Here is a 14,971-nt window from a genome sequence, read left to right as displayed (position 1 = left end):
GGAAAAGTTGTATAATTCATGATAATTTAGAATTTAAATGTATTTTCATGTAATATTTGATACTTCCAGCTGATGAAGGTGAATACATCGAAACAGGGTCCTGTCCTGGTTTCCAATCCATCCCTGACTTCTGCTCAATGATTGAAACTGAGTCTCCATCTGCAAGCTGATAAATCATAAGGATCTACGTTATTGTTGAGTGAAAAGGAGAACATCTTTGTAACGAATTACAGTTTTATACATATCTCTTTGAGTTTGAGTTTATAATCTCTATTAGAGTTTGTAATCTCTGTTTGAGTTTGTAATCTTTATTATAATACATACTTTTGAATGGATTAGTTTTTGTTTCTACTGATTATTGAGTTGTGAGTAGGGACCACTCCCACTATTGAAACTTACATTGGCCTGAGTTCTTGGTGTGCTTTTTCCTTGTAGGCGAATCAGGCAGTTTGTTCCGCCTACCTCAGAGTTGCCCACTCTGACTGGCAGCTGCTCTCCAGGGTTGAAGGCAGGGGTCTCAACTTGCCCAACCAGGAGATGCCAGGGATGGAACCTAGGGGCTTCTGTATGCAAGGTAAACACTCTTACCACCTTCACCCTTCCACTAAGCTTTGACCAGCGAGCTGCAGCTGTTGCCAGCTCTTACACTGGACTATTGCAATCACAGATATTGCTACTAAACACATCCTGAGAATCACAGGCTTAATTTTTATTAAAAAGAGCCCAGAAACATTCTAGCCCTTAAGACTGCAAATATAACCTTGAAACTGTTTGGATAATAGTTGATGAGATTTCAGGAGCCGGGGAGGGGCAGAGGATTGAGCAGGATTTCCAGGAGACAAGGAGGGGAGGGGTATTCAGTGAGGGCTGTATTTGGCACTTCCAGTACCCAGCAGAAGCAATCTGAATTATGCAAAATAAGCACTGTTATGCAAACATGCTTTACTTGCATTATTTAGCCAAGGCTCAGAATTTTGGCTTCTTTTCAGAGGGTAGGATATTTTGCACATAATTCCATTCCTTTTAATGGAGAGTATACAGAGGTATGCAGGAACCCTCTGTCCTTGAAGCTCAGGTTTCACTTACAGTTGAAAGGTAGGAGAAGAAGGTCAGGGTCAGATTTCTTGTCGCTGCCCTTCCCACCCCCACTGAAAAGTAAGCAACTGTGTGCAGAGACAGTTAACTAATTAGAAATCTAATCCCAGTTGCAGCTGTATCCAATTTTGCTCTAACACCTCTTGAGGAAGGAGAACCGGCCGGTAAGGAGAAAGAAAGTGTGGTTTTACATGCCGAAGCATGCAGTCAAGTCTACTCAAAAGTAAGACCCGTTGACTTCAAGGCATTTTATTTCCAGGTAACTGAATACAGGATTGCTGCCTAAAAAGAAAAAGCCATGTGGATTGTGTTTTACCTTCCAGTAAGTAAGCATGAAGGCTAGAAACTTGTTTTGGTGGGTTTTTAAAAATTAAAATTAAGGCTGATTTTCAAGATGTACTTAGTAGAGCTCTATGCCTGCATGAGCCTTTATAGGGACACATGCAAAATGTGACTTATAAAAATGTATAAACTACTTCCAAATATCTATTGCGTCCACAGGTTGAACACTACAAATTTCCAATCTACCTTTAAGGCTGAAATCCTAAATTACCTTTCCTGAATCCCAGCAGGACTTGCTTCTAGATAGCCATGTTTATTAGAACTGGCATATAGGGATGAAAAATTTACTAACACAAGCAATACACAGGCAGACGCATTCAGTAAATTACAGAATTCCACCCAGATATTCCCCAGCTGAAAACTTGAGTGACAGTGCCGTTGACCAATGGAACACGAATATAGAAACATTTCATCATCAGAACAATCTTTAATTAGCTGATCCTTCCTTGAGAGCAGGGCAATGTATCCTAGCAACCGCAGAGAACTGCCAGCTTTTGCAAAACAGACTTTCATTAACCACCTCATGGGTGGCAGACAGCAAGAGAAACAATAGCAAGTGAAGGCAATAGTGGCTCCTGGCTCTTTCTTGGTTTCTGAGTTCTTCTAAGCTCTTCTGACATTCCATCTGTACAATGTACATAAAGATACTACAGTGCTAATTCACGCAGCCTGCCAATAAATGTGAGTTTAAAAGGAGGACCACGGATGAACTTCAGTGAAAAGAGCAAGGAAGTGGAGAAGTGTATATACACGACAAAATTTAAATAGTGGTGGCCCGCAGAGATTAGAAACCGGGCAGGAACCGGAGTATTATAGGGCGAAAGACTGGATGACATTTCCACCAGATCAAATGGACTAGAAACTCTAGAGGCTTGGGGAAAAAAGAATGTTGGGTGGCTTCAAAATAGGATTAGACACATTCATAGAGGACAAGACTATCAGTGGCTACTAACCCTGAAGCATATGCTCTACTCTCCACAGCCCAAGACAGTATGCTTCTGAATATCACTTGCTGGGAACAGCCGGAGAGGATAGAGCTCTTGTGGTCTGGTCCTGCTTGCGGGTTTCCCACAGGCATCTGCCACTGCCCTGATCCATCAGGGCTCCTCTTAATCATACATGGATGAAACTGAAAGAATGCCAATGGGAACACAATTGGGCGTTGGCTAGATCTACTTCAACACATTCTTAATTTGCAAAACAAGAGTGCATGCACACCAGGAATCTCTTAATAGTGAAGGCATAACTAATCCGTGTCAAATGATCCTGTGTGTACATTCTTGCTTAAAGAAGTGCCTTGCACTGGATTAGATTAGTGCAGCACTCTTTGTAAGAATTCCAGCCCTAGGTGGTTTACCAAAATCTGGCTCATAGTCTATCAAGTCTATTGTCTACTATGCCCACATCCTGATAAGACTTTGCCTTCACTATTCTTACTGTTTCATAGAGTTGGAAGGGTTTGCGCAGAGGATCCAATCCAACCCATGCTTGATGTAAAGTCTTTCCAGATGTCCTTTTTATTGTGCCGTCATAATTATTTGTGCTCACGGTGATATCAGGCCAGTTGCGTGATATCCTGCTTTCAATACTCTTAGCAGCTTCAAGGTTTTGGGACAGTCATACTGCTTTGTTCCCAATCAGTGCATGTTCCACAACATTTGGCTGAAATCCTATACACACCCACCCCACAAATGTTCTGGGTTATTTTTTATGTCCTGCTTTTGTTGTGTGGGAATATTGGGGAAGCGTCACAGAACAACTAATAAAGTGGAATGATTTGTGGGTGGTCCTGTATATTAATGCATTAATGCACTAGTATTGTGCCAATGTTGCAGGATATACCCACAAAATGAAACAATAGCAACAACAAGAAAGAAAACAGTCAGGAGAGGGTCACACATAGAGTGGAAAAGTGTAATTCCAAAGGCTGCACAGATTGGCTGCATTATTAGCACAAGGTGATAAACCATGGTTTAGTGCTACATGGATAGACTGTAACAAGCTTAAGGGAAGCATCAGGCTAGCATGCTCTCTCTCCCCTCTCCTCATCACACATGGCTAGGAGAAGGACATCTCCCAAGTTTAGTTGGGATACTTTAAAGTATCTCAGTTTAGCATTACAGTTGAAACAGGGATCCTTGGATTTTTAAAAACAAACAAACATCACTTCTGTTTTCTAATAAGCCTACCATAGTTGGATTATGAAATCAGCCAGGAAAGGAGAGGGGTAGCATATGAACACCTTGTTGGGCTCATTGAGCCTTGGCTGCATAATGCTAAAATTTAGCTGCTAAATTATGGTTTAGTGTTATGTGGTGAACCAGGCCACCATCAACAGCAAAGAAGGGAAGACAATCCAGACCCTATTAATTAATTGAACTAGCCTGCTGGTCCATTACAAGCCGAAAGGCATAGTTGTACACTGTATGCCAAGCATGTGCTAATCACAATAATCCATTCTCATAGTTGCCGATGAATAACAATTAGGGTCTCCAATATACATCCTGGACTTCAGTTCAAAGAGCCAAAACATTCCAATCAAGCAAAGCAGAGTTTTGCATTCAATGAGCTAAACATGCCTGCAAACTACACAGTACAATTCCGTGATCCCTACCTGTCTTTCATGCTCCTCTCAGTTGGTTTTAGGGTGTGCTACCCCTCTTGATGACATTGCTATGGCTGCCTCTTCTTTTCAACATTAGAAGCTGTGAGTATTTCTTTCTCTTCAAACTTAGCTGCGTGGCCTTGCTCCTTCCAGCTCAGAGTCTTAGTGCTGCTAATCTCTAATTAGCAGCCCACTAACACAGAAGAGGCCAGGAGCTCGGAAGACTACCCACCCCCAACCCTGTGGCCCTGTGACCGGTACTGTTCCGATCTGGATTAACGTTTGAGGTGATTTGTCCTGGAGGCCTTACTGCATGTGCCTATATTTCTAAATACCCTTGAGCTGCACTGGGTGATGGGGCATTAAAAACCAAACCAAATGAGTAACTAAAACCACATACAACAATTGCACAGCAAAGGGTCCAGCTTTTCCTTCTACTCACTGGTTTCTTCAGTTACTGCACCTTGTGGCTACTCTGGTCCAAAGAGGTTTCTTTTAGCAAAATACTAACCAAAATGCAAGATCACAAAACGTGAGCCAGGGAGCGAGGAATGCCTTCCATACACAGCAAGATGAAATATTCTTTTCTGTTGTTTTTTTTAAAAAGAGCTAAGGTTAAATAAGTTGAGAGAAATGTAAAACTAGTAAAACTAGTAACTTGAAAAAATAACAAAAAGGAAGCACATATTTTATAATGCTGGAGGACAACCAATGAAGTGGATGTAAAATGACAAGTTTTAAAGCTTTCCCCCCAGAGTACTGATAATCGGAACTTACTGATATAGAACTGGAAATGGTTAAGACTATAACTGGGTTAAACCAACTATCAGCAGAGATACTAACAGCTCTTAAGAAAATAATAATAATTATGTTGGAACAGGCCAAAGGCCTGTCTTAGTCCAGCATTCTGTTCTCACAGTGGTCTATTGACTAAGACCTGTTCTTACTGAGGTGGTAGCCTCATTCTGGGCTGTACCACTTCAGATTGCAGGTGGGGACTCTTCCAATTATTAAGTTCTCTTTCACAAATGTGCCCCCTGAAAACAGAAAAAGGTGTGAGGTAAAAAGGTTTTAGACTATCCATCTCGACATGCTTGTTTTCTATATAGAAGGGAGAACCACACAAATTTATGAGCTACAAGCTGCAGATATAATAGCCCAAATACAGGGTTTGTGTTTTGTTTTTTAAAGTAAACATGAGTTTGCCACTTCAGTGAAAAAATAGGTAATCCAAGTATATATTATTTTGTTGAGGAATGGACTTACTGATGTGAACTGGGAGTGGCTGAAAGAAAATGTCTTATTAGTGACCTTTGCTATACCAGTTGTTTTGGATCAGAATCTTACCTATTCCTGTTTTTTATGTATTGTTCGTATTTCACAAACCCTCTCCATGAGCAGAAAATATAGTATGTGGAGAGTTTGTCCTTATTTTTAGTGAAAGCGGAAATTGTGTGTCCAAACAAATTTCCTTCTGCCTTCATTTTCAGAAATATGTGTTGTGGGGAGGGGAAAGGAGGGGAGAATTCAGAGGCAGTAAAAAGCAATAACAAGTAAGCTATCCAAACCTAATAAGGAAATGTTGCTTTTTGGAATAAAAATATAATGCATAATTATATTTTGTGTGTCATACCCTGCCTGAAAAGTTGGAATTGTCTTATGCATTAAAGCTTTCTTTAGCCCAATGACACCACTCGTCTATCTGTCCCAGGGATGAAGAACTGGTGGCCCTTCAGATGTTTTTGGACATTGGCCATTCCAACTGGAACGGATGGGAGTTCAAATTCCAGCAGCATTTCTCTCTCCATCTCTGATCTAGTCGAATCCTGTCTACTCCAGCCTTTCCCAAACTGGTGCCTTCCAAACCATGTTGGCCTCCAATTCCCACCAGCCCCAATTAGCTTGGCTAATGCTCAAGGATGATAGTTGTTGTCCAAAACATGTGAAGAGTGCCAGGTTGGGGAAGACTTTTCTACAACAAATCTCTGGGCTCTCCAGCAGAGGTTGCCTCCCAGCACTTAGCACCGTAAGTCCTTTTAGCTGGAAGCAATTTGGGATCTGAACCTGGGGATTTCTGTATCCAAAGAATAGGCACTACCGCTGAGCTGTGTATCCAACACCACAATCCAATAGCCAATTCAGCATGCGGGTTTCCAGTTCCTGTGGAGAGCTTTGAATCCATGTGAGGTAGCCATCTAATTTTTCACTGCATGACCTGTTGTGAGTTGTTTCTCGTGTATTGCTCAGTTGGTAGAGTATGAGACAGGGTGAAAGATTCTTGCATTGCAGAGGGTTGGACTAGATGACCCTTGTGGACACCCCCCCCCCAGCTCTATGATTCTGTGATTCATGTAACTTTCCTCTAAGCAGGTTTTGAAAGCGCATATGCGAAGTGGCCAGAAAATGACTATATGATAAGTTTTTGTCAAAGAAGGGCGTAAATGCGTTTTCCAGTTCACATGAGAAAATAATTCATAGTACGCCTACAGAATGTCCCTATTATTTTATTCTCCTTGAGATTATTCCCTAGTCTGTTGTTGTTGTTTTGCATCAGGTTATCATACACTTGATTTAAAATGAGCTCCTATACACTTGTCCCATCCAGATGAACGGCATTCACAAATTACATACTGTATTCCAGACTGAGGATATGGTTTTATACACACTTACCAGGGAATAAGCCCTGTTGAAGACAGTAGGCTGTACTTCTGAGTAAGCATGCATAAGATTGCACTGCAAAGGGCATTCTTGTTGGCACTTGCATACCTCCCCACAAAAAACATAGGTTACCAAAACTGGGATACTAACATCTTCCCTATTGCTTTGGTTCCCATGCAACCTGGTTTTTTAAATATTTTATTTCAAAGTAAAAGTTATTTTGCTGTTTTGCATGTGGTTGTGCATTAGTGATGGTTACCTGTTTGAATTCAAATAAGCCTCTTAATATCCAATTGCTGTTCTGGGTGGCAATCTTGGAAGCTGAAGATGTTGATCTTGCATAGTTCCATACTGCACCCTACAGGACACAAGAGCAAAGTACAAAAACACGTTACTATTAATTTCTCTTATAGGAACAGGCTGTTCTGTTGCATCCTGGACTTGATTCCATGGACTTCTGTGGGAATGTTGTTGATTTACTTAGCTTTCTCCTGCTGAAATAGGGTTAAATTAGAGGGGTTTATATGGACTGTGTTGTGTGTGAGGTTTGTTTGTTTGTTTGTTTGACTATTGAAGAATGCAGTTTTCCGAACAAGAGACAAAAGGCTTGTGGTCAAAACATTTAATGCCAATGTGTAAATACAAGAGCTATTCTCAGTACTGGGTGGCCCAACAATCAGTGGGACCAGACCGTGGGGCTCTGGGAACAGAACCACAGGCCCAACATGGTAGCTAGTACCCCCAGTGGCAGCCTAGGGGGCTAGAGGAGGGAGGCATCCCTACACAATCTACTGGGAGACCCCAGAAGCATAGGAAGCCCCCAGAAGGACTGAACCTGTGAATTAAGCAACAAGGGCTGAGAACTGTGTTTGCTTTACTCATGAGTAGAAACTCTGTGGAAAACCCAGCTACTACAACAAGAGGAGGTGGTGGGGGTTTCTGCTTTTGGAACTGTGAACTGACCTACTGAAATATACTCAGAGTCGCAAAGTGATTTCATGCTCTTTATTCAGCTCATAGTGGTGAGGAGGAATGAATGAATGTCCCCTCACAGTATCTGCTTTATATACATTATTTACACAATGGGCTGCACATGATTGGCTAATTCCGGAATTCTACTGTAAGCCAATCAGGTTGTGGATTCACTTCTATCTGGAGCAGGATTGGGTGGTTCCTGCCAACCAATCATACTGCTGCATTGTTCTAGGACCAATCAGACTGCTGCATTCTGAATCCTATTGTTCTAGGACTAATCAGACTGCTGCAATTTGGATCCTATTGTTCTAGGACCAATCAGACTGCTTCAGTTTGGATCCTATTCAACTCAGTACATAACACCTACAAAGGGATTGTGCCTGCTAGTTCAACAATGACTTTGAATTGCTGTGATGTCTTTTGTTTATGTGCATGCTGTTGTGTTGTGATAGTAAGGGCTTAGTTTAAATTACTCTGTTCACGGAGAAAGGCTTGGAGGAATCCAGGAAGCTGGGGGCCACTTACAAAAGAACTGTTATTGTGTTTTTAAATGTCTTCTTGTGTTTTTGATGTAACTTTCTGCTATCTTGCAAGCACACTGGAATGCTGGTAGTAACCATGTTGGACAGTCATGGAAGACTGCCTTTTGCTAAGGAGGGGGTGGTATTATAGAAATAGGGGGATCCCCCTAAACCCTAGAAGTTAATAAATGCTAGGATTTTGGGTTCTTTGTAATATGCAGGGAGACTTTAAGCTGCTAAGGGGATTCCTGGGTTGCCTTACTCAAACCAGCCTGGCTGGCCAAGGGAAGAGCAGAGCATTAAAACAGAGAGCCATTGAGGACAACTCCTTGTCCCAAGTGTGACTGGAGACTGGAGATTTGGAGTTTGCCAAGGTAACTGCTCTGGGGGAGGGCAAGGGGCCTCTCAGAAGAAGAAAGAGGGAGAATGGCTGAGATCCATCTTGGCAATGAAGGAAAGACTGCCTGCAATGCTCTGGGCCACGCTGTAAGATCGGGACCCCCTCCAGGCAGATGGAAGGTGTAAATAAGTGAATAAACCCTGTTTCCCAAAGCGCAACAGCCTCAACCGTGTCTTCTGTTCTCCTAAGGGACGCAGAGCCTGTAGGTGTGCCTGTTACCCCATGTGCTCTGGCCGTTCCTTGGCAGGCTTTTGCAACAATACATTAAAACCAGTTAGTGGGGTGGGGAGGGGAGGTAATGCCTTAAAAGTATCCGAGTTTGGTGTTCCCAAACCGAGCTGGGTTCTGGTGTTCCATGGCATGTCTGTGAAGAACACTTGCAATAACCTGAATTCTACATTCAGGTAGGTAGCTGTGTTGGTCTGATGCAGTCGAAATAAATAAATAAAATTAAAAAATTGTCCAGTAGCACCTTTTTATTTATTTATTTCGACTGAATTCTGCAAAAGTCAAATTGTAATACAATGTAAAAAAAAAGGAGGAATTAAAATGCAATTAAAATCCATTACACATCTAGCCCAGGGCATTACAATTGCTACAACAGGCAAGAGAAAAACAAATCACCAAGTGGTCCAACCAGACCCTCAGAAATTTCCAACTACGTACTGTATTAACGACGAGGGACATTATGAATTGAGGAGGCCAACGAACTTAGCTTAAATCCCCCTCCCTCCTGCTCCACGTTACTTCCTGCCACGGGCTGCCTTCCGGTTGTCGCAGTCCGGCCTCCCGTCAGTCAGCCTTTCCCGTCGACTTTCCTCTCTCACTCGAGAGGGACTACATTTCCCATCATGCTCTATTGCGGCGTGACTGCGGGCGCGCAGGTAAAGCGAGGAAGTCGTCTGTTCTGCTGCTGACCGAACAGCAGTTTAGGGGCAGTCGCATTTTTTGTTGCTCTTTATGCAGAATGTGCAGGGAGATGATCTCTGCGTCCTAGAAAGAGAGCGGGGTCTGCACTGCGTTTGTTTTTGATAGGATACAGGGCTTTATAGAAGGCGGACCCGCACCTTCAGAATTGCAATTGTGCAATTCTGCAGATCTGGACAGTCGGGATCTTCTGGATTCTGAAGAATGGTGCGACCGAAGACAATTTTCTTTTTTACTTAGCTTTCCCCCTCCTACACACCCCTGCCCCTCTTTTCTAGCCGGTGTCTGACTGCAGAGGGGAATAACCTGCCTCTGAAGAAGAGTTAGTGGGCTAAAAATAATAAACAAAAACCCAAATTGTTGAGTGCTGCATAATACTTTGTCCTGAAGCTGCTGATCACGCGAGGCAACCGGGCCTATAGCGCAGCTCAGTCGGAGTGTTTAGTTTTAGAACCAGCACCTAGAGATGATGAGGAATGACCTGTCCGTGGCGCTTGCTGGCATCGGCGGGGCAGGGAGCCTTTTAAGAAGCAGCGAGCCCGTGTCTCTGTCTCCAGTGGCGTCCCAAGCAGCTTCCTTACTGGAAGAGGCTGCAGATCTGCTGGTGATGAACAGGGACTTCGCGGCTGCTCTGGACAGGTGCGAGAAAGGCTGCGAGAGCCTCAGGAAGGACCCCGAGAATGAAGATGCTGACAGGTACGTGCTGAATTGAGGCAGAGGTCGGGTGAGAACTGGGAAGAGTGGGATTGATCAGTGCCAGATGTAGGTATGTGCTGAGCTATCTGCAGCCCATGATCTAGGGGGTGGGGCTCATCCTCTTGCAATAATTTTTTAAATAAAAAAAAACCAGGCAGATTTTATTACTTAGGCCCAGTTGCTTAGTAATATTAAACACACAATGTTTGTGTGTCTATGACTGTATATGAGTTACACAATTGCGTACTTACAATTTAGTAAAGTTCGTGGAGGTTTTATGCTGCTCAGAATCAAAGAATAAAGTCAGCCATGAAGCAATACAAGCGTTCAGATCACTGTCTATCATTATAGAGTACATTTTGACAACAAGTGAGGATTATAACATAGCTGTGATTCCCCTGTGAATGTTCTGTGTGAATGTCTTCAATAATTCCATACTTTTGTAAACTTATTAAACTCCTAGTCTCCAGTTGCTTCAATCCAGTCCTGGAATTGATGTCGTTCTTCTAAAGGGAATTAAATAACGATATTTATTCCAGTACTTGTTAGCACAAATGGCAGAAAAATGCAGTTTCTTACAGAAAAAGACATTTTACCAAGTTACAGCAGAAGGACGGGAAGGGTAAAATGGCCCCTAGCTGTGCTGGGAGACAGCAACTTCCTGCTCCTCCTCTCCTTGAACTTCTCCTATTACCATCTGGTTATTATAAAACTTTGTAAATAAGAACTACTGTCTGTGTTTGCTCCCCCCTCCCCCCCCAAATACCTTTGCCTTTTCTGTCATGCCTTTTAGATAGCCCTTGCCCCCAGACTACCAATCTTGTTGCTGATCTTTGTATGGCACACTGGGAGTCCTTTTCAGCAGCAGAGTGGCGTTAATTTTTAATAATAATAATAATAATAACAACATTTTGTGCATCTATTTTCTGCATCAGCTCTGAAGAACTGAAATGCTCCTTATGCACTGTGGGTATCCAGGCCTTGGCTGAGATGAACCGATGGAGAGAAGTCCTGCCTTGGATTCTTCAGTACTATCACGAGCCTGAATGTTGGCCTTCCAGAATTCTAGAGCTGTGGTGGGTTCTGCTCTTACAGACACAGAGTTATATTATTGTATTTTGGAGGTGGTAAGCCTGTTACTGGACTGTACCATTTTAGGCTGCGGGTGGGAGCTTGCATAGCTGAGTGCACCATCAATCAGATCAGTTCCCTGCATACAAAAAACTAGATACCTGGGAGAAAGAGGCATTGCACCCTAGCCTTCTGCCAGACATGCTAGTTTTCTGTGTGTATGGATTTTCTTTTTGTATGGAGATGCAGTAAGTCATATGATCTCTCCTGAAGGAGCGTCTCCACCCCCATCGTTCAACCCGGACACTGAAGTCCAGTGCCGAGGGCCTTCTGGCGGTTCCCTCACTGCGAGAAGCAAAGTTACAGGGAACCAGGCAGAGGGCCTTCTTGGTGGTGGTGGCCGTCCTGTGGAACGCTCTACCATCAGATGTCAAAGAAATAAACAACTATCTGACATTTAGAAGACATCTGAAGGCAGCCCGGTTTAGGGCAGTTTGTAATGACTGATGTTTTAATGTATTTTTAATCTTTTGTTGGAAGCCTCCCAGAGTGGCTGGGGAAACCCAGCCAGATGGGCAGGGTATAAATAATAATAAATTATTATTATTACTATTATTATTATTTTGTCTGGGAAGGACGTTTTGCTTGGAGAGTGTTCTGAGGGCCAGATAGAGCCCTGCACTAAATTATACTAGCTCCCTCTGTGTCAAGGGCTTTCTTGAGAATGCATAGGAAAAATAATATGCAAATACAATGGTGTCATTATAATAATATTAAAGTGGTGGTATTGCTTTGTTTCCCTCTCAGCATCCTCCTGCATAGTAAAGTGGAAGAACCTCATGTGATGCTAGATGTCGCCAGAGACTGGTTACATTTCTCAGCCAATCAGCACTTGCCTAGTTACGGCCTCTTGGCTCAGCTGCACCTGTTTCATGTGCTGTTGCCGCTCAGGCTCTTTGCAGAGGCAGAGGAGCTAATCCGAGATTGTAAAGCATTGAGCAAAGAGCAACAGGTGGAGGCCTATGAGAGCATTAAGGAGCAGAGGCAGCAGTGGCTGCAGAAGGAAGAGGAGGAGTGCCAGCTTCCTGATGAGCGGCCAGAAATGGTGTGGAAGCAACGGTTGGGTAGGCTTTTCTTAAAAGCAGTCTTATGTGTTTTGTAGCTGAAACCATAGATGCCTGGAGTATATAAATTTTCTTGCCACCAAGTCTGGAAACAAAGCCTTATGAGGAGTGGTTGAAGGAGGTGGTTATGTTTAGCCTGGAAAAGAGGAGACTGAGAGGAGATATGATATCCATCTTCAAATATCTGAAGAGCTGTCATGTGGAAGATGGAACAAGCTTGTTTTCTCCTGCTCTGGAGGGTAGGACTCGAACCAAGAAAGGAAATTCCGACTAAACATCAGGAAAAACTTTCTGACAGTAAGCTGTTTGACAGTGGAACAATCTCCCTTGGGAGGTTGTGGACTGACCTTCCTTGGTGGTTTTTAAGCAGAGGTCGAATGGTCATCTGTCACAGATGCTTTAGCTGAGATTCCTGCATTGCTGGGGGTTGGACTAGATAACTCTTGAGATCCCTTCCAACTCTACAATTCTATTAATCTAGTAAGAGAATTGCAGTCCTACAGCATTCAGACAGCTTAATGAAACTGTTGGGTGAAGGGGACACACTTTCAACAACTTCACTGGGTTTTACTATTAGCATAGATAAAGCGTTTGCTAAGGGACAAAAGCATTTCCTTGATCAGCCACAAGAAATCGGTGCTGGCTGTAGAGTCCTCACATGACAACGGTGGTGTCTGGAGAGCTTGTAAGGGAGAAAGGAGGTTATTTTTCATGGAATCTTCTCTGGAAATAACTTTTAAAAGTTTCTCTTGAGCAGTGCCTCCTCACCACTTTCCCTGGCGTAACGTCTTCCTTTTGTTTTGCAGGTTTGGTATCCCAAAAGGTGCTGACCATATTGGCACAGCTGGGTCGAGTGCTGGGATCCTTGGCAGGCCAGCTGTGTTCCATCCCCTACAGAAAGACACTCTTGGCTGCTTTCATGTTGTGTCTCATTGTCGTGAGACTTGACCCAGGTATACTTGAGAGAGGGGAGACAGTGGGAGGGGAAGGGAAAGGAGAAGTATCCAGCTGTGACTGTGTGAAATATTTAGCCTATGTGGGGGTGTATCTGGAATGGCAGTGTGTTTGCATTGACACACAGTGCTGCTTGGCCATGTTTGGGATTTCAGGAATGACTTGTAAAGCACAGATTGCTGGGGATATGGTCAAGTCTGCCGTATCTGGAGTGGGATGGAATGAGAGCCCCAAATTCACCCGAGGTCCAGGAGCAAAGGAGTAGAAGGCCTGTCAGGGAGTAGCTGCATAAGAACCAAGTATACGACAGCTTCCTGAGTTAGACTCTTGGCCGATCTAGCACTGGCAATGGCTCACTTGGGTTTCAGGCAAGGAGTCTTTCTGGGAACGGTAGTTTGTTTTAGGTGCTGGGAATTGTAGCTTTCTGAGGGGTCTTCTAACTACTCTCAGCTACCTTAACGAACTACCGTTCCCAGGTTTTTTTTGGGGGGGGGCGGAGCCGTTGCTGTTAAAGTGATACAACAGTGTTTTAAACGTATGGTGCATGTGATACCTGAGTGGTTTATTTTAGTTGTACGAGAAGCCTTGGGTCATTGTGTGTTTACATTTGGAGGAGGAATGTTTGACCAGTGTCGTGAATAATATTTGCTTATTGTTATGGGTAGATATGAGAAATGAAAGTCATCATCATCTTCTTCTTCTTCTCTTTTCCAGCATCTCCCACTTCTCTGCCCTTCCTCAACAGGCTAATCCAGCTTTTCCATCAAGCCCGCTTGGCTGCATTTTCTCCGCACTCCAGGCCTCCAGTTCAAGACTAACTGACTCCACTGCCTTCTGTATGATGCTGAAGCAGTGCTTGTTGGAGGACCGCGGAGAAGCCACTTGCAAGTCAATGAAGGTGACTGCAGCTGTTGAGAGAGCACCTGTAGTGAGGCAGAGACTTCTTCAAGAATTAAGGATAGTGGCAGTGCAGTACCTGGGCAGGGTATCTGCTGTGTCATGACCACAGCGATGGGACTGATAAAGCATTTCCGTGATAGATAGTTGGAATTTGGTGGCTTTGTATATGATCACTTAGATATCAACTAGATATCTTTATAACTAAGTTCTTGGAGCTTCTGTTTAAGGCTGATTTTTTTCGTATTTTTGATTCTGTGATACTGATTTATGTATTATATATGTATGTTTGTAACATTAATTTTATTTAAATCACTTCTGTCTTGGTTTTTGGTCCCAGTTAGGAAATGCCCCTGTCCCCCGACAGTTCGCAAGCTGTGATCACGTCCACACCATTCGTTTAAAGCAGAGTTTCCCAAACTTGGGTCTCTGGCTGATTTTTTTACTACAACTCCCATCATCCATAGCTAGCAGGACCAGTGGTCAGGGATGATGGGAATTGTAGTCAAATAAACAGCTGGACACCCAAGTTTGGGAAACCCTGGTTTAAAGCAAATTTATAGCACTTTTAACAGTCATGACTCACACACCAAATAATCCTGGCAACTGTAGTTTACCCCTCACAGAGCTGCACTTTGCAGCACCCTTCACAAACCACAGTTCCCAGGATTCCTAGTGGGAAGCCATGTGCTTCAAATGTGTCATG

General features: G+C 43.3%; 1 protein-coding gene and 1 long non-coding RNA gene across 2 annotated transcripts; one reads left to right on the top strand and one right to left on the bottom strand.

The window, feature by feature from the left end:
- Positions 1-1,843: 1,843 nt before the first annotated feature.
- On the bottom strand, positions 1,844-9,360 carry LOC308595873. Its single transcript, XR_014012159.1, has 4 exons — positions 9,263-9,360; positions 6,960-7,058; positions 4,485-4,629; positions 1,844-2,062 (listed from the first exon to the last, which is right to left on the bottom strand). It is a non-coding gene; the product is annotated as an uncharacterized lncRNA (long non-coding RNA).
- Positions 9,361-9,501: 141 nt separating this feature from the next.
- PEX26 (peroxisomal biogenesis factor 26) lies at positions 9,502-14,580 on the top strand. The gene is made up of 5 exons (XM_081210471.1): positions 9,502-10,219; positions 11,155-11,295; positions 12,098-12,414; positions 13,221-13,367; positions 14,083-14,580. The coding sequence occupies exons 1-5, from the start codon at positions 9,990-9,992 to the stop codon at positions 14,184-14,186; spliced, it is 939 nt and encodes a 312-aa protein (XP_081066597.1). The 5' UTR covers positions 9,502-9,989; the 3' UTR covers positions 14,187-14,580.
- Positions 14,581-14,971: the final 391 nt, after the last annotated feature.

The sequence above is a fragment of the Podarcis bocagei genome (genome assembly GCF_964188305.1).
Source record: "Podarcis bocagei genome assembly, chromosome: 10".
Classification (NCBI taxonomy): Eukaryota; Metazoa; Chordata; class Lepidosauria; order Squamata; family Lacertidae; genus Podarcis; species Podarcis bocagei.
This window is presented reverse-complemented; position numbering and strand designations above follow the sequence as displayed.